We start from the raw sequence: 18916 nt of genomic DNA on the forward strand, positions 1-18916 counted from the left end.
ACCTTGCACTGGCTGTAGAGACGTGGGTGATCGTCACACAGATGTGCCATTAGATTCGAAGTGTTGCTGCCTTTTGCAGACACTTGTTTCCTGCACGTTCTGCAAACGGGATAGCCGTCTTCTCTTAACTGTCCCTCAGCATTTTTCAGAAATCCCAAATATGCCCATACTTCCGATTTAGTCTTCTTTGAGGGCGGATGGATGTCCTGGGCGCTGCCGTCTCCTCCTTCGGCCATTATTTCAGCTTCAAAGTTTTGGTGCCGTTGCAAACTAAAAAGTGCGTGTGCGCGCCGCGGGAACTTCAGCTGAAGCGACGGTGGCTGGTAAGGGTCATCGCGCCGAAACCGCGGCCACGGTAAACCCACCGAGATAATATAGTTTTTTAAAAACTGGACGGTTATTTTTATTGTCAACTTTTTTACCGGGGTTTACCGCTATACCGGTTACCGTGACAACCCTAGGGCCCCTTACACTAAATTTTCGACAATCTTATCTTTAACTGGATTTGTGAAACTCTCCCCTCTTCTGACACGAGTTATTTTCACTTTTTATTAGTCCTCCTCGTTTTCCTCTCTTTCTCTCCTTTTGAGCACCTTCAATAATTGCTCTGCTTTCTTGTTCCTGTCAGTGCTCCTGTGCTTTTGCCTTTCTTTTTTTTTCTTCTATTTTCCATTTTGGTCTCTGTTTTCCTCCCTTTAAACATTTTCCATTGTCTTTCCTTTTCTGCTTCCTTTTGATGTTTACATAGCCATATCCTACCTTCAACAACCTGTTTGCTCTCTGAACTTGCTTACATTGGTTGCCACGCCCATGAGCCACGGGTGAGCACAGGTGAACGCCAAGCTCTGACAAATTTATCGATATTGTGGTGCTGAACTGAGATAAATGGTGACAGTTGGCAGTACTATGCCCCCAAGAAGGTGAAACAACAATCCAAACAAAACAAAAACAACAACGACGAGCCTCAGTACGTAGGACAGGGAGAAATGGCAGGTGCGCATGGTGACAGGAAAGAAATATCTGAGTTGATACGCTCTGTCATAAAGGAAGAGATCAGCATTGTGGTTAATAACCTGAACGCGATTATGGATGATATTTCTACTTGTGTGAGAAGACTGGGTGATGTGGAGGAGATTTTACCTAAACTGGACAGTCGGATGTCAAAGTTGGAGTTGGAGAATGCAACGCTGAACAAATCCAACGCCGAGCTGAGAGAGAGGACGGAGCGGCTTGAAATGCAGAGCCGCAAATACAACCTTCGTGTGTTCGGATTATCTGGTGACATTGGAAAATTTAACCTGACTACTTATATGGACACGCTGTTTAAAGAATTGTTCAGAGGAAAACTTATGCGGGAGCCAGAAGTAGAAATGGCGCACTGGATTGGACTTAGGAGGGACGCAGTAGGAAAAGCGATGATGGTGCGGCTGCGGAGGCTTACAACAAAGGAGGAGATTATAAAGAGCGTGCCAGAGAAGAAATTCTTCTGGGAAATAAGGAGTAAGCTGAAGAAGGCTCAGGTGAGACAGGTGGCCTGATTCATCCTGCTACCCTGGTTCTGACTTTCAAAGATGAGATAAAAAGGTTCAATGAACCGAGTGAGACTGAAGCTTACTACAAGACTGATTGAACCAGGGAAGAAGGATGGAGAATAATATGGACTAATTAAAAGACAGTTTAACGAGTGTGAAGATTGACTGAGATTACTCCTTAGGTTATGTGAGGATAATGTTTAATTTTTATATAAATATTAAATAACACCGCAAGATGGAAATGATAGCCCACATAATAAGAGTTATATAATTTGGTTATTTATGTGTATAGAGTTGGCGTATAAAATTTTTTAATTTCATTACAGTATTTGAGTTTGAGATGAATGACAGTATGAATGTGTTTGGTAAAATGATAAAAATGTTACAGGAAGCTCAGTATGATTTTTGCAGGCAGGAATTTATTCTAGATTTTGGATGACAGATCATGTTTGGTTGTCGGAAAAGGGGTTTAAAATAGCTCATTTGAATGTGTGCAGTTTGAGCAATAAGGTGGCGGATATTCAAGAAATTTTACAAAGTTATAATTTACATTTGTTAGCAATATCAGAAACACATTTAGCTGAAACAATTAATAATGAAGTAGTAGATATTAGGGGCTATAATATTTATAGACTAGATAGGAATTTGTATGGTGGAGGTGTGGCCTGTTATGTTCAAAATCATATTCCAGTTAGATATGACTAGATTTCATGGTAACTGAAGTTGAGACACTATGGTTAGAATTGCAGATTCCTCATTTAAAAGCTGTCATTATTGGATGTTGTTACAGACCACTGAATGTTCCTATATAGCACTTGGATCAGATAGGAGGTATGTTGGAAAAGGCACGTGATCTGAGAGAAGAAATTTTTTTCTTAGGTGACTTAAATATACACTGGAAATCAGAAAATTGTCCATTGGTGAATAAATTGTTTTCATTTACCAACATTTTGTAATTTATTACAGCTCATGCAGGCTGATACTAGAATTCAGATAAAAAGTGATGGCAAATTTTCTGCAACTTTGATTGACTTAATTTTTACCAATATGGCAAATTTATGTTCTAAAGCCATTTCGATTCCAGTGGGCTGTAGCGACCATAACTTAGGACAATAATTTGTCCTAGCATTGTTACTCTGGAACCAGTTGCCACCCTCAGTTAGGCTGTCCCCATCTCTGCCAGTCTTTAAGAGTCACCTAAAAACACACCTCCTCCGCTTGGCGTTTCCAAAACATGTTTGATTTTGGCCCTCTTTTATGTTGAATTTATTTCACAGTTTTCATTGGTTCACTCAATCCATCCACTCAATCCAATTGTGTTTCACACATTTGTCCTGTACCAGAATGCTTCATCTATCTTGTAATTTGTATTTTGTAATTTGAATTGCTTTTATTGTTGATTTATTCAATATATTTACCTACAACTGTACCATGTTCAGCGCTTTGGGCTTCCTGACAGGGTTGCGGAAGGCGCTTTATAAATAAAGCTTTGATTGATTGATTTGATTGATAATTTAATTGCGGTAACAAGGAAAACAAAGATGCCTAAGAAAGGGCAGTTATTTGTGTGCAGACGGACATGTTCCTATAAGGAAACAAGCTGTGAGATGGGTATCTGCTCCATGGTTGGATGAAGATTTAAAAGAATATATGAGGCAGAGGGATAAACTTAAAAATGAAGCAGTAAAAACTATTAGTCCAGATAAATGGAAAGAGTATCGTAGATTACGAAACTTTGTAACTAAATTAAATAATCATAAAAAACGGTTGTATTATCAAAAAAGACTAACTGATGCAAAATCGGATAGTGCAAAATTATGGGGTACATTGAATGAAATTATGGGTAGGCATAATAGGTCAGCTCCAACTTTTTTGTATGTTGGGGGAACTTATCTCACTAAACCAACAGAAATTGCTAATTATTTAAACCAGTTTTTAACTAAGAAAATTAAGTTGTTGCGAGATTCTATGGAAAATAATCAAAGCAAAGATATTTCCTATCAACCAATTAAACAAAAAATAATGTTAAATAAAAACTGTCAATTTCAATTTGTTAAAGCGACTGAAGGCAAGGTTAAGGAGATAATATTAAAAAGTAAAAATAAACCATCTGGCATAGATAATATTGATATCAAATTGTTAAAGTTAGTAGTAGATTTTATTTCATGTCCTATTGTTCATATAATAAATGGAAGTTTTAAAGAATGTGTTTTCCCATCTCAATGGAAAACAGCAAAAATAATACCTTTAATTAAGAACAATAGAGAACCACTGTCTGGTCAAAACAGTTGACCAATAAGTTTGTTACTAGCTTTAAGTAAAATCATTGAAAAAATTGCATATGACCAAATTCAAGATTATTTTGAGGTATATGAATTGAACACAATATATCAGCATGCTTTCAAAACAAATCATTCAACCACAACTGCACTTATTCAAATAACTGATTATTGCTTGGAGAATATCGATAATAATAAGCTAATTGGTTCTATGTTTCTTGATTTAAGTGCGGCTTTTGATGTTTTAGATCATGATATTTTATTACAAAAACAAACACTATGGATTTCGTACATCTGCTCTCAACTGGACTAAAAGTTATCTTACTAATAGAGATTATAAATTTTATTTCAGTGGCAGTTTTTCTGAAAAAGGTCAGATGGAATGTGGTGTTCCACAGGGAAGTTGTTTGAGACCTCTTTTGTTTTCTAATTTTTTGAATGATTTTCCGTGCGTGCTGCAACATGCAACTACAGCAGTATATGCAGATGACATTACTTCAGCACATACGGAGAGTGAAATATTAAAGAGTTAAGAACAGTCGAGCAGTGGATAACTGCTTACAAACTAGTGATTAATGCAGGAAAAACTAAATGCATGGTAGTTGGCTCCAAACATTTACAGACGATGCCAAAGTTACATTTAACTCTGAGGAACAACGTAATGGAACAACTAGAAGAAGTAAAATTACTGGGAGTAATAGTTGATTTTAAGTTATCATGGACAAGCCAGATTTATTATGTTTTACAGAAAATGGGGAGAGGTATGGGAATAATTAAATTTTGTTGCAAATATATACCACAATACTTACTTAAAAGCCTTGTTCAATCGTTAGTGCTATCTTGTGTGGATCAAGCATCTATTATTTGGTCCAGCACAAGTGAAAATAATTTGCATAAGCTACAAGTAGCACAAAATAAAGCTGCTCGTATTGTTTTAGGCTGCCCTTACAGAACGAATGTGGTAACTATGCATGAAACACTTGCTTGGCTCAATGTGAAGAGTAGATTGAAGTATTTCTTGATAACAATTGTGCTGAAAATTTTAATTACAAAAACACCAAAAATTATACATAGCAAATTATTGTTTTTCTCAGATAATCGTACTTCTAATACACAACAGATAAATGAGATGAAAGGTGTTTTACCACGCAGTAGAACAAATCAAATTCAACGATCATTTCACTATAAAGCTATGATTGCATGGAATGTATTACCTAGATTTTTAATATTTGAAAGTAATAACATTTCTTTTTGGAAGAAACTGAATTTTTTTTTTGTTAACACTTAATTGTATAGTGACTATGAACTCTGTAAAGAAGGATTGGGTATCTGGGTTTGAGGTTGAATACTGGATGTCGATAGCCTGGCAAGCCAGACTAAATAAATGTATTATTTAGTCTGGCCATGCTCCATTGACGGCTCTCGGTTGTGGGGCGAGTTCTACTGTTGTCTTTCAAATAGGGCTGGGGGTAAACGATTATTTTTAAAACGATTATTCTGACGATTATTTTATCGAATAGTCGACTATTCTAATGACTATTTAGACAATTAATCTAATGATTATTTTTCTATTGCACAGTTAATAAAAACCAAAAAATCTCTAATAAATTCCTCAAAAAAATTGATAAATTGTTACTGTAAGAGAATAAACACTACAGGCCTTCCATTTTGTAAAACACTGCTTTTATTGTGTTGGTTGGTTATGTTCTGGTGACGTGTAGAACTTGGGAGTGCAGGCTGCTGCCTGAGAGGTGGTTGAAGATGGAGTGTCTCCATGCTGCTTGTTTTGGTCAGTAATGTGCGTGAGGCGAGTGGTGTTACGACCCTTCCTGGGGAGTTTGGCTCGTGTGCAAAAAGGAAGGGACAACAACTGGATTTAAAAGGTAAAATGATGATCAGGTTTATTTACAACTACAAAAAAACATAAACCTTTCCATCCACAGGTTGGGAATAATAAAACTAATTCTGCCTGTGGGGAATTAAAACAAAAGTACAAATAAGTAGGGATGTCCCACTGGGCAAAGATTACAGGGTTCTGGACCAAAATAATCTCCAAAGGTCCAACTCTAAACTGGGTGGTTAAACCAAACTGAAGGTGATATCTTAAACGAAACCAAAAACCCGCAACACTCTAAATGTAATAAAAGGGAGATCTACGCCACAAAAAAAAGATGAACTCTAAACCAAAACGTAACAGCTTATCCAAACGCAAGAAGCTGTTAGCAAAAATGCTAACAGTAGCTTTACCAACATTAAGTTCAAGTTACCAAGTTTAAATAAACCAAAAACACCCAGCAGCAAACAGACAAGCACGGAGGAGAGACTGCTACCACCAAAACAGCTCTTCTGATGTCTGAAAGAAGCTCCTTTATGAAGGGAGAAACGCTCCCGGTGAAGTTCTACATCTGCGATAGAGACGGAGCAGCGCATCTGACCCCGGAAGTTGTTGTCCGTTGCCGGGAGACAAAGGCGGGCAAAACAGGAAAGGAATCTAGTAGCGGACGGACATTATTCCGGGTCTTCGGTATTTGGCGGAGATGTTAGTGAAGGTGGAGAAGAGGGCGAACTAGAGGAAAAACATGCAGATTCCTCTTCTATTTACAAACTCCTGTGGATGCAACAAGTGGGCGCGGTGCGTCGACTACCGGATCTGACGTCGACAAATTTTTTTAATCGAGCCGTCGACGTCATCGAGGCGTCGCTACAGCCCTACTTTCAAATGATCTCCGCATTCCACTGGACAATGAATGTGACATACTCTTGTTTCACTCTGTTGCATCATCCCACCCACCAGGCATATAGAGTGCCCTGATTGGCCCACAAAGCAGATAAAGCTCTGTGATTTGTTCACTAAGAGATAGAGCACTATGATTGGCCCACCATTATGGACCAATCACAGCTCTGTATGTGTTTGAAACCCCCCTAGAGAGCTGTGATTGGCTAGCCAGAGTCCTGGCAGGAGCTGTGGAGGTTCCAATGGAGCATGCCTAGACCAAACTTTGCAAAGCAAGAATTTGGTCTAGTTCACTAGGCTAGGATGTCGATGGACTATGATACAAAACAATGGACATGAGATCACCATTCTGTTGTATTATTCATTCCCCAATAATACCGTCACTCCAGTGATGGGTAGAGAAGGGCAGACAGCCAAATCAAAGACACCCTGGACTAAGTCACACTTTAACCAAACCCGGTGTAGAGGTCTCGAAACTGGCTCGGAGTTAATTCCAGAAAGCAGAACCGACAACCCAGTAGAACTATTTTCATCAAAGGGTAACGTTCCCTGTAATATTAAAGACTGAGAAGCTCCGGTGTCACAGAGTATTTTCACAGGCACCTGCGTACCATTTTCATTATCAGCCACAAATCCTTGAACATGACCTCTCAGCTTCGGTTTTTATTTTCATCACCGACTGAAAAGGCTGAGTCAGCAAACCGACCTCCCGAGGGGGGGATTGTTTGTGTTCGTTACAGCGTTTTAAAACCAAACAGTCTTTACCTATGTGGCCAGGGTGGTGGCAGTAAAAACCCTGGAGGTTTATTCGCTCCAGGTGGCCTCATGGGAGCGGGACGCTTAAGCCTGATTTATGCTTCTCCGTCTGCGTCAGTGCGGAGGCACGCAACGCCATTATCCGTCCTTGCGTAGGGCTCCGGCAGGCATGCAAGTACGTACGGAGTCAAGCCCACTATTTTAAACATCCGTCGAACGAGACGGATTACGCAAGCTTGTGATTGGTCAGGACGCCGCTGTTGTTTACAGCGCCGCCATTGCAAAGAGAGCCGAGGATAACTAGCAGCAGACACGGAGAAGCTTGAAGAATACTGTTGAGGGTCTGACCTCATGAGGAAATTACTATGCAGTGATTTTCTCCAAAATGACTGTGCTTAAATTGCTCTGAAAAGCAAATAATCACATCAGCGCCAAGAAACTTCATTTCCCATGATGCTTTGCACACGGAAGCATTGGGTGATGTTACCGCCTAGTACCAGAAACACGTTCTGCGCATGTGCGGGAAGCCGTGGAGCTTTTCCCGCAAACTAAGACCATAAATCTTCAGCAGAGACAAAGAAACCTCGTTCTTTTGCCCAGGATACCTGGCGGTGAGGACACGCTTGTCGAACGCTCCGACTTCTTTGAGCACGCGGAAGCTCTAAGAGCCAAGTTGAGCCCACGGGACCGCTGATCTGCTCGTTTCTGCTCCCCTCCAGCTGATGTTTGAGGACACAGAACCCGCGGAGGGAAACAACAACTCCATCCAGCTCTCAGAAACGCTGTAAGTTGTCAAACTCAGCCCAAAAGGAACTTCGTTTTCTTTGTGTCCAGCCGTGGAGAAACACTCGTGGAGGTAAACAACGGAGAAAGCATCAAACCGACGGACGACGCCAAACTGCGGAGAAACACGGAGAACCGTCAAATCAAAACAGTGAGGGACGCTTCACTGTTCTGGTGATCAGAAACTCATCTCTTTCTCTCATTCTTTCCTTCTCCCGTTTCCTCTATAGTCTCAAATAAGCAATAAACCGCGTCTATTGCTTAAAAAGTAGCTTCGTGCTTTCCTTTTTCGTCCCAAACACGTCAGTCGGGTCATTTTGAAATAATAAACTGCTTATTGATCATTGTTTGGTATCTTTAAATGTTTTCTGCTTGGCCACGTGGTTAAACTAAAAGATATTATTCGTGATTAATCTTTTGTGTTGTTTCATGATCTTTTGAAATGTTTTGAGTGATTTAAGGTTAAGTTACTACTGATTCTAAGTGCTTTGGAAGTTAAAGTGCAAGTTGCCACCCACACTTTAGCCAGACAAAGGGGTCAGCCATCTTGTATTCAAGACTCCATTTTGAATCCATACACACGCACACACACACACACACACACACACACACACACACACACACACACTACTCCTTTGTGAGAACAAAGGACCCCATTCATACATCCTCCATCACATGCAAACACATCCATCTTCAATCATATCACACGGTTATTATTCATCTATTCCACTGTTTATTCATTTGACAAATTGTTAATTAAATGTTATAAAATTCAGATTTTTGTGTCCAGTAGCTTTGTTGTGTCGAAGAGAAGTCTCTGCTCCAAGGATTCTACGAACTTCAAGAAAGACTGATAAGAGTTTTGGATTCAATTTTTCCCCGGAAAAAGGGGAATGGTGCCCCGTATATCTAAGAATATCTTAATTAATTAATAAATCAGTAAATATTCCCATATTTACAGAATTTATTGAAGAATCCAAAAGTAAGTTGAAGCTTACTAATTGTTCGCTCCTAATAACCCCAACATTTTATTGGTAGCCCGCGTGAGGCTTGGATACACAGAGATTTCTATCCGGCACAAACAAACAAATAAATCCAAAGAGCTGAATTAAAAATAATCAGTTGTTCAGCCTTGAACCAGCAACAGAGTGGTGCTGATTTCGCTGAGCAGGAAGCTGCATCGAACTCTCACCAGTAACTCAGTGTTTCTTTAAAGGTGCAACGTGTAAATTAATTCTGGTTAACCTTTTAGGTTAAAATTCAGCTTTTCCTTAAAGGTGCAACGTGTAATTAATTCTGGCTAACCTTTTAGGTTAAAATTCAGTTTTTCCTTAAAGGTGCAACGTGTAATTAATTCTGGCTAACCTTTTAGGTTAAAATTCAGTTCCTCATTAAAGGTGCAGCGTGTAAGTAATTCTGACTAACCCTTTTAGGCTAAAATTAACTGCTAATTTAGCGACTTTAACTCACAGTGGCTATTGTAACTAACTGAAACCTTCACTCAAAGACTGATAACACCTTGTTTGCTAATATTCTGAAGGAATAACTAGCATATTTAACACTGCAAGTGTTGTAAGACGTTGCTACGGCAACGCACCAGCTTTTGCTAAAATACTGAAAGGAATAGTATTTTAAGCGTCAGTCACGGAATTCCGTGCAATCTTAAAACGCTAAAACCTGTGCGCACAAAGGTTAATTTAGTGTTTTTCTGCTACAAAGCTAGCAGTTGCTGCCAAAAAGGTGCAGCCTTGAGCTATCTGCAGAAGCTCTACTAGGCTAATTTTGGTTCGGTTGTTAAAAATGGAGGGACAGAGTAGTGAACTGACCAACTCCCAGCAACCAGGTGGCGCTGCGGCCCACGACTATGAACCTGGCCTACTTTCTGGACAAATATTGTCCAAACTGGTCGCGGTTGCTCGAGAACCCGACTACCCTTCTAGGGATTTCACTGAAGAACAGCGTAGCGTCGAGCTAGAAGCTGTAATTGATCAAATAGAAAACCCGGATGGTACAAAACCAATCCAGGTTCACTTAGCTAAGTTAGCCCTGATCCTCTATCAGAGAGGACTCCAACGTGGTCAGAAGATCATGAACCTCCAGAGTATGCTAGCTGAAAAACAGCGAAATGGAAGGCTGATCGAGGAAGACGACACCCGCACCGATTCTGGGGAAGATGGGGAGGAGACCCCGCCCCCTTCTGCTGATGACAACAGACAGTGGGAAGGGGGGGAACACCGTGACTCTGAGGCTGAGCCAGAGTGCTCTCCCACACCGGTACGAAAGCAAGCCGGCAAAGCCAACCAGGGTCCGCCCAGGACGATCGCCAAAGACCAATTGGTTCCCTCCACCCAAGGTAGCGAGGGACCGCCGTCCCGCCGTAAAGGTAGGCTACCTCCTGATACGGCTCCATACGATAATCAACAGTATGTGGTGTGGGACTCTCTGGACGGACGCACGCCGCAGGGGAGAGATGAAGCTTATCTGTCCCAACCTTCGGCCCCGTTCCCTACACACACTATAGGGCATTCAGGACCATCTAGGGGCCGAGGGCAGTTCGCCCTCGAACCCCAGGTTGGACCACCACCCTCATCTTCACGGCCTTCTCAATCAGTGAGAAGTCGACCAGCTGAGCGGCACCTCTATTTAGACCGCTCCCCCAGTCCACGAAGGGTGCAAGGTGCCGATTGGGGTTATGCACCCCAAGCTGCACCTCCACCATCCACCCATCCTAGCTACTCCGGTATTCGGCATGCCGATAACCAGCTGCAGGACAAAGCATCATACGCCAGTCCGTACCCGGACAAAGCGTATTACGCAGATGCCCCAGTTGAAAGACGCAGGCTGCACTACGCAGACGTGCCCCGGGAGGAGGATCTCCCAGGACACCCACGTGACGTGCCAGCAGCCCGCCACAACATGCCGGACCCCGATTTGGGCCCCAGGAGTCAACATTGGGAGCCCAGAGCACACCAGCGATATCCAGCGCCCTCTGAGACAGACCGTGGGTCAGAGTCAGAGGATGACGCGCCGTACCGTGAGTCAGGGCTCCGTGTACGTCAAATTGAATCGCTAGCTAAAGACATAGAACGCTTTGATCCTAACACCAATGAATCCAACGTCGACGATTATCTCAGGGAGATAGAACGTTGTCTGCTTGATCTTCCAGCACCCTCTTCAAGGGAAAAGCTCAAGCTAATTTGGAAAACCACATCTAGAACGGTGCACGGTTTCATGGAAACTCTACCACCTGACATTCGTGATCGGTACTCCTCGCTCTGCCGAGCGTTGAGAGATGAATACGCCACGTATGCAGACTCTGCGTCAGCTACAATGGGGGCCTTCTCCATCAAACACGGGAGGAACGAACCCCCCAGAGAGTATTATCGCCGACTCAAAAGTGCTTATTTCCAAGGTCGAAACGGCCCTGGGCTCGAGGAAGACCCTGCCTTCAGATCCCTGTTCATTCACAACCTGCACGAGTGTGTTCGCTCCGAAGTCTCAATGTATTGTCGGATGAAAAAACTGACAACTCAGGAGATTAGGAGATACGCTCAACAGGCTTGGGAAGCCGGCGGAAAGCCCCAAAAGCCTGACGCACATCACCGCGTCATGCACCTAGCTCCCGACGCCGAGCCGCGTTTGGAGCTTGAAGGCACAGAAGCTCCACCCACTAAGCCAAAATCTGCTAAACCTAGACCTGTTAAACCGCGAGAGCAGTCCCAATCTCCTCAACAGGGGAAGGGGGGTGCTGATTGGCCGCCTAGGTCTGGACAATCAGACAGGAAGTGGCCCAACCAAAACCAACGGCAGGCAGGTCGGAACAGTGGAAGGTTTAAGGAGCGCCGCCCACAGGTAGGTCCCGAACACAAGTCCGCAGGTGAGTACTTGACCAAAGCCGACCTCCAGGAGATGTTTCAGCAGTTCCTAGCTAAACAGAAGGAACAGCTGAGATCTGCAGATGAGACCCCTGCACCAAAGTCTGCTTCTAAGAAGCCAGACTCCGAGCCAACGTCCGCATGACTAGGCGTGGCTCAACCCCCCAGCGTGGCCAGGACTTACCTGATCAGTTGGGGAAACACTACTGGTAGACCACAGGAGTCTCCTGAAATCTACCCCCCAGAGAAACCAGATACTAAATTTCTGAAGTTCCTTGGTGACTTAACAAACCATGATCATGCTCGCCGTTTGTACTGTAGCACCAACGTAGGTGGATGCATACAGGTTGATGCTCTGCTGGATACCGGCTCAGAAATCACCCTGATGTGCTCCACGCTGTTCCATCGCGTGTCTGACACCATGCGGTCACTCGGGAAACCAGTCCAGGTAGAACCCTGTGACCTGAAAATCACCAGCTACACCCAGACCCGGGAGTGTATCACTCACCGGGCGTGGCTGGACATCACCTTCCAAGACATGACTCTGGTTCACCCGTTTTATGTCTGCCAGCTAGACACTGAACCACTTCTCGTTGGTCAGGACCTGCTTGAACGTCTAGCTCCCCTCATCGACTGCCAGAAGGGTCAACTGTGGGCCCAGGTGGACACACCTAAGCCCTGGAACCCAGATAGCAGCCGACCATCCTCCATTCTTGAAGTCAGCATAAGTGAGCCGCAAAACCCTTGTTCCAAGGTCATGCCCCTCCCTACAGCTCCCATAGACGATGTCCGCCTGCAAAGGCATGAAACCGCTCCTGGAACTCCGTTCCGCACACATTCATCTTTTCTCTGCTCGCTGAAGAACGTCAGCCTGCAGCCATATGCACCACACATAGTTGGTGGTCTTACCATCAACTGCACCCACATCTCAGATGCTCGCCTTGCTCTTTGGTCTGAAAAGTCAGCCATCAGCCAGCAGACGTTTGAACACCTGCGTCAGAAGGACCCCCTTCTGGTCAGTGTGACACGTAGCCATCGGCTCTTGTCACCTACTTGGCCGCAGAGGCTCCTGAAAGCGCCAGAGGTCTGCTCTCTGACTATCCAACTTGGAGCAAGACAGCTCACACATACATTCAGCATCATACCACAGCTTGATCCACCTGCACTCATTGGAGCAGATCTGCTGGTTCGACTCGGTGCCCAGCTGGACACTTGCAATCAAGTCCTTTGGGCCCGGGCCACACCATCCTCTGAGCCTGGCTCAGAAGGCCCTGAACACTTGCTGTCCGGTCAGACCATTCCACAGGCCTGCCGTGCAGTGGTTGAGGCCAGCACGGTTCTGCCCCCACTGGTCAAAGGAGTGCCTGTTCGTCTGACTCTGATGAAGCATCAGAAGCTGCCAGGCACACAGGCCTTCTTCCAGCCATCACCACACTTCTTGGAGCTCAACTTAGCCGTCTGTGGCACGCCACTCTTGGAGCTGAACAATCGTTCTGCGTACTTGTTGGTCGAAAATCCGACCCGGAGTCCTATCCACATGCCGGCAGGAAAGCCCTTGGGCATGCTGATAGCTAGCTCATTCCATGACTTCGAACTTTCAGTCCCCGTGATCGGACAACTTCCGTTGTTCTTGAATGACAGACAGGTTGGTGTAGACACATTCAGTACTTTCCCTTCACAAATGATTACCATCAAGCGGCATGAAGCCCTTCCTGAGGAACCCATTTGCAGTGCAACCTTAGATACTGACGGCGGTCAGTGTCTAACGGTTTTTGCAATAAATACTCAACCCTCTGAGTCACCGGTTGAAAGCCCGGAACACCAGAGACCCTCCTCCTCTGAACCTTATGACGGCTTCGAGGCCGAAGTCAGCCAGCAGCTTGACAAAGCGGATGCGCTGGAGTCAGAGGAGCAGAGAGCAGAGCTTAGAAGCCTGTTCTATGAGTTTCAGTCCATCTTATCCAGGGACTCCCTGGACTGTGGACTCACAAACCTGCATACGGTTCGCATTCCAACGAACCCGAATGCCCCTCCTACTTTTGTACGTCAGTACAAGATTCCCCTCGCTGCTTATGAGTCGATCCAGGAGATCCTCGATCAGCTGAAGGAGAAAAACATCATCAGAGAGTGTAACTCCACTTACAACTCTCCCATCTGGCCGGTTCTGAAACCGACTGGGAAATGGCGTCTCACCATAGACTATCGTGCACTGAACAAACAAGTACCTCTCTCCAGGTGGCCTATGATCCATTTAGATCAGGAGCTAGCCAGAGTCAGAGATGCTCGTTTCTTCTCTACGGTTGACGTAGCCAACGGCTTCTGGACCATGAAGGTTGAGCCGGCGGACCAGTATAAACTAGCTTTCTCCTTTGGAAATCGCCAATATACTTGGAACCGCTGCCCCTTTGGCTACTCTAACTCACCTGCAGAGTTCAACATCTTCCTCCATAAAGCCATGTCAGATGCTGCTTCCAGAGGGAACCTCATATATGTCGATGACATCTTGATGAGGAGTCGAACCTTCGAGGAGCACCTGGCCGAACTCCGTCACGTGCTGCAACAGCTCGCTGACGCCGGAGCTAAATTGGCGATTCTCAAGGGACAGTGGTGTCGAACCAAAGTGGAGTATGTTGGACTGCTGGTTGGCCCTAATGGAGTCGAGCCCCAAGCGGGACGCATTAGAGCCATTCAGGACATCAAAGCCCCAGCTAATCTGACCGAACTCAGGAGCTTCCTCGGAGTCTGCAACTACTCCAGGCAGTTCATTGAGGAGTACGCTGAAATAGCGAGGCCCCTCACTGAGCTGCTTCAGAACGACACACCTTTCGTGTGGGACAGACCCCAAGAACACTCCTTCCAGTTCCTAAAACAGAAGTTGGCGTCCGCACCCTGTCTGGCTTACCCAGACAAGGATAAAGAGTTCTACATAGAGGCTACTTTCTCCTCTCACTGCCTGAGCGCTGCTTTGAAGCAGAAACACGATCAGGACATGAGAGTTGTGGCATACGCCAGCAAGCCTCTGAGCAAGGTGGAACTCCAGTTCTCAGACTGTGAGAGAGCCCTCCTCTCTACAGTCTGGGCTGTCGAACACTTTCGTAGTTACATCGGTGGACAGAAAGTGATCATTGAAACGTGTCATCAGCCCGTCACCTTCCTAAACAGCCAGCGTCTGCGCGAAGGAAGAGTGTCAAACAGCCGCATTGCGACGTGGATGATGGTGCTCCAAGGATACAACATTGAGGTCAAGTATGGTCAGAACACCAAGCTAGCGCTAGGACAAGGGCTAGCAGGCTGCCAGCACTGTGACTCTGACTCCGTCATGGGCCCCCTGGACACACCTGCCGCAGTCTACCCAACCGCATCCAATCATCGCTACTTTGATGAGAATGTTTGCCAAGGGCTTCCGAAAGTTTACACTGACGGATGTGCCTACCTTCACGAAGGCCAGCTCCGTGCTGGGGTTGGAGTCGTTTGGGTGGACTGTGACACTAAGCAACCAAATCACTACCGGTTGGGCCAAAAGTCTAGTCAGTACGCCGAAATTGCTGCAGTGTTGATAACCCTCCAGCAGGCGGCAGCCTTGGACATCACTCAAATCGTCCTTTGCTCAGATTCAAACTACGCTAGACACAGCTTCATCTCTCACTTCCCCATGTGGAAGGAGAATCACATGAAAAACGCCAGGAACAGAGACGTGAAACACTCGGAGTTATTCCTAGCGTGTGATCTGCTCACCACTGAGAAAGGCATAATGGTCTACTGGAAAAAGGTCAAAGGTCACTCCAGGACCCTAGGTCCAGAGAAAGATGGTAATGACGAAGCTGACCGCCTTGCTAAGCTCGGTGCTGACCAGGGAACCTGCTGGGAATTCAAAGACGAGTGGCTTCCACCCAAGGCCGTTCACAAGGTCTGCGCGATTACTCGTCGCCATGCTAAACAGGCAGACGAACCTCGGACCGTTGAGGTACCCGTGTTTCTAGGCAGACAACCACAGGACGCGGACTTAGTCACCATGCAGGAACAAGATCCTGACCTGAAGCTCATCCGCGAGCTTCTCCAAAAGGGCCCGATGTCTAAACAACCGTCACCACCTACTGGCGCAAGCCGAGATTTGGTAACCCTGCATCGTCAACTCGCGCATCTGAAACTACAAAACGATTTGTTAGTTTACATACGTGACGATCACAGCCCGCCGCGCTGGGTTGTTCCACTCGACCACAGAGGAGTGATGCTTGCCTACGCCCACGACACTCCGGTTGGAGGTCACCGCGGAACAAAAGCTACCCTCGCGTCACTGACAGAAGTAGCATATTGGCCATCGATGTCCAAGGATGTACACAGCTATGTCCAAGGCTGCCTCATCTGTGCCCAGTTTCAACCCTCCCAGCCGCTTGCTAGAGCACCACTGCAACGCAGGGGAATAACCTTCCCTTGGTCCCACCTGCAGATCGACTGGGTTGGACCGGTTCCCAAATCGGCAAGAGGAAACAAATATATGCTAACTGTAACTTGCAGTTTCACAAAGTGGGTGGAATGCCTTCCAGCGCCAAACGATACAGCTGTCACAACCGCTGTACTGCTGATTAACCACGTTTTCAGTCGATGGGGACTTCCACTCTGCATTGACTCTGACCGAGGAACTCATTTCACATCCAGTGTAATGACGTCCCTGTTTGACCTTTTGGGAGTGGAAGTGAGATTCCACCTCCCCTATCACCCACAGTCATCCGGACAGGTCGAACGGATGAACCGCACGGTCGTCTCTATGCTCAAAAAGTACGTCTGCTCCACTGGGAAGGACTGGGACGTCAAGCTCCCTCTGGTCCTGATGGCCATACGGTTCACTCCACAGCGATCCACGGGGGTTACGCCCTTTGAGATGATGACCGGCAGACTGATGACTCTACCACTGCACCTCCTGTATCACCCAGAGGATGTCAGTGTTGCCACTGCCTATACCGCTCATCAGTATGTGGCAGACTTGAAAACACACCTCAGAGCTACGTTCGCGCACGCTCAGAAGAAACTGGAGACCAACGTAGAAGGCGCTAAAGCCTACTACGACCAAAAGACAACCAGCCGCGAATACGAGGTGGGTGACAAAGTATTCTACTTTCGGTTCGCCCAACCGGCACGCAAACCTAAGAAGTTCCTGCCCTGCTGGTCAGGACCATTTGAGATCGTGGCAAAACTCTCTCCAGTTGCATACAGGTTACGCATCACCAAAGCGAGACAGGAGCCTGTCTACAAATGGGTACATGCAAACCAAATCAAACCCTACGTCAAACCATCCCCGCGGGTACAGAGACCAGACTCCCCGCAGGAGGTAGACGTAGTCTCGACATAGTTCTATGCATGGAAATGGAAAGGGGGGGAAAGTGCACGTTTAACCCACTAACATGTACTAACCGACAAAGAACCAGGCCCCCCCCCGCCGTCACTTTCACTAACCAAGAGAAACTCCTTCCTAGACCGCTAACAGGATGTACCTACTAAAACCTTACAGAGTACTCTGGTACTTATACTAGGCTCTGATTAATGAATCTCTACGTGCAATCAAGACTTTGTCTGAAACCATACATCAGGATATTGTGTACACACGAGTGGTGAGAGATTTGATGCAGGACCTGCTCAGGGAAGTAAGTTCCACGCTGGACAGCTTGGTTGAAAGTCGTATTTCCCCGTACTTGGTACCACTGGACCTGCTCAAAGTTAGCTTGACAGCTGCTACCCCTCTACTGTGCACCTTTCACAAATCCACCTAGCGTACAGCCTAGGTAGTGCAATTCCCATTCACGTTGATGCAGAAAATTAGAACTCGGTTTCCTGTTACATGTTCCCATAATTGTGACACCTCACATCTATAGGTTTAAGTCGATGCTGAACATTGGTATTTGAAAGGACGGTAGGCATTTCCACTTTGAACTAGAAACCTGACACTCCATCACCTCAACCTCGAACAGCATGACTCAGAGATTGAGATCATGGACGCTTTCCAGGGTTATAACTTTGCCTTCGATTTAGAAATTGACCAACAATTACTGATTGAAGGAACCAAATTTGCTAAGTTCACACAAAACCCGCGTGAACTTACTTTGACGCCCAAGACGCTACATTGACACAGATTATACGACTTTAATCTGCACATTGGTCGCCCTGGGGATGGAATGGCTCATCACGGCCGTGATAGCTTATTCCGCCTACAGGCGTGTTAAGAAACTCCAAGATAAGATGCACTTGCTCACCTACGGTGTGCCTCGTGACCGCGTTCGGGGAGACTCCAAGCGTGAATGTACCACTCCTGTCTAAAGGGGGTGAGCAACATTTTCTTTGTTATTTTGTAACCCTAAGAGTAGTTCTCACTTTAGTCTACCTCACATTTTTATCTGAGTGTTGCATTATGTCACATTCTTTATAAGCTACACACTGAATGTATGACCTAAGAATGTATTTTATGAGACCTCAAGGTTGCTATGAATTTTCTTGGATGTTATATGTTACATGTTTTTTTTTTTTTTTGGGTTTTCTGTATTTTTGTTTCTTACTTGGTCACATATTGACTAGTGGTTATGTGCCGGCCCAGCTCAGTCTGTCAATGACTCTGTCTGACGCACCAGCACATTGTAGTACCTCTTAGTTTTATGGTCCTTGTTTTAGCCCAAAGACTGTCCTGATCCACCCTTTGGACCAAAAAAGGGGGGAATCTTGGGACCACATAGGTCAATGCGCGTTTGCGAACTATGGACCTCGTACATCACCGCGTGCTCCATAAACTGAACTGTATGGCCGGCGGTGAGATGCCTTTGTGTCCACTCGTGGAGTTAACCGCCCACCGACCTTCCTTCTTCTACACTACCTCTCGCATGGACGACATCATCATTGCGTACCACCTGCGTGAGTGGCTTCTTCTCGTTATGCGCGTTGGGGACTATCCCGTTTCCTATCCTCTTTGTGCCT

At 45.5% G+C, this 18916-nt stretch overlaps 1 protein-coding gene across 6 annotated transcripts in view; it reads left to right on the forward strand.

Moving 5' to 3' along the window:
- The window catches only part of LOC129157530 (zinc finger protein 420), a 281855-nt gene that overhangs the window by 220495 nt on the left and 42444 nt on the right, over window positions 1-18916 (forward strand). Inside the window, exon 2 of one of the 6 annotated variants that reach the window (XM_070547491.1) lies at window positions 9301-12110. The exons of 4 other annotated variants lie outside the window; for them this stretch is intronic. In XM_070547491.1, the coding sequence (XP_070403592.1) occupies window positions 9885-12104 (2220 nt within the window). In that variant the 5' untranslated portion in view covers window positions 9301-9884 and the 3' untranslated portion in view covers window positions 12105-12110. Of the gene's footprint in view, window positions 1-7901; window positions 12111-18916 lie in introns of those variants that run through there. One more of the 6 variants, XM_070547490.1, reaches the window with a different exon arrangement.

Source organism: Nothobranchius furzeri, chromosome 2 (genome assembly GCF_043380555.1).
Source record: "Nothobranchius furzeri strain GRZ-AD chromosome 2, NfurGRZ-RIMD1, whole genome shotgun sequence".
NCBI classification, from domain to species: domain Eukaryota; kingdom Metazoa; phylum Chordata; class Actinopteri; order Cyprinodontiformes; family Nothobranchiidae; genus Nothobranchius; species Nothobranchius furzeri.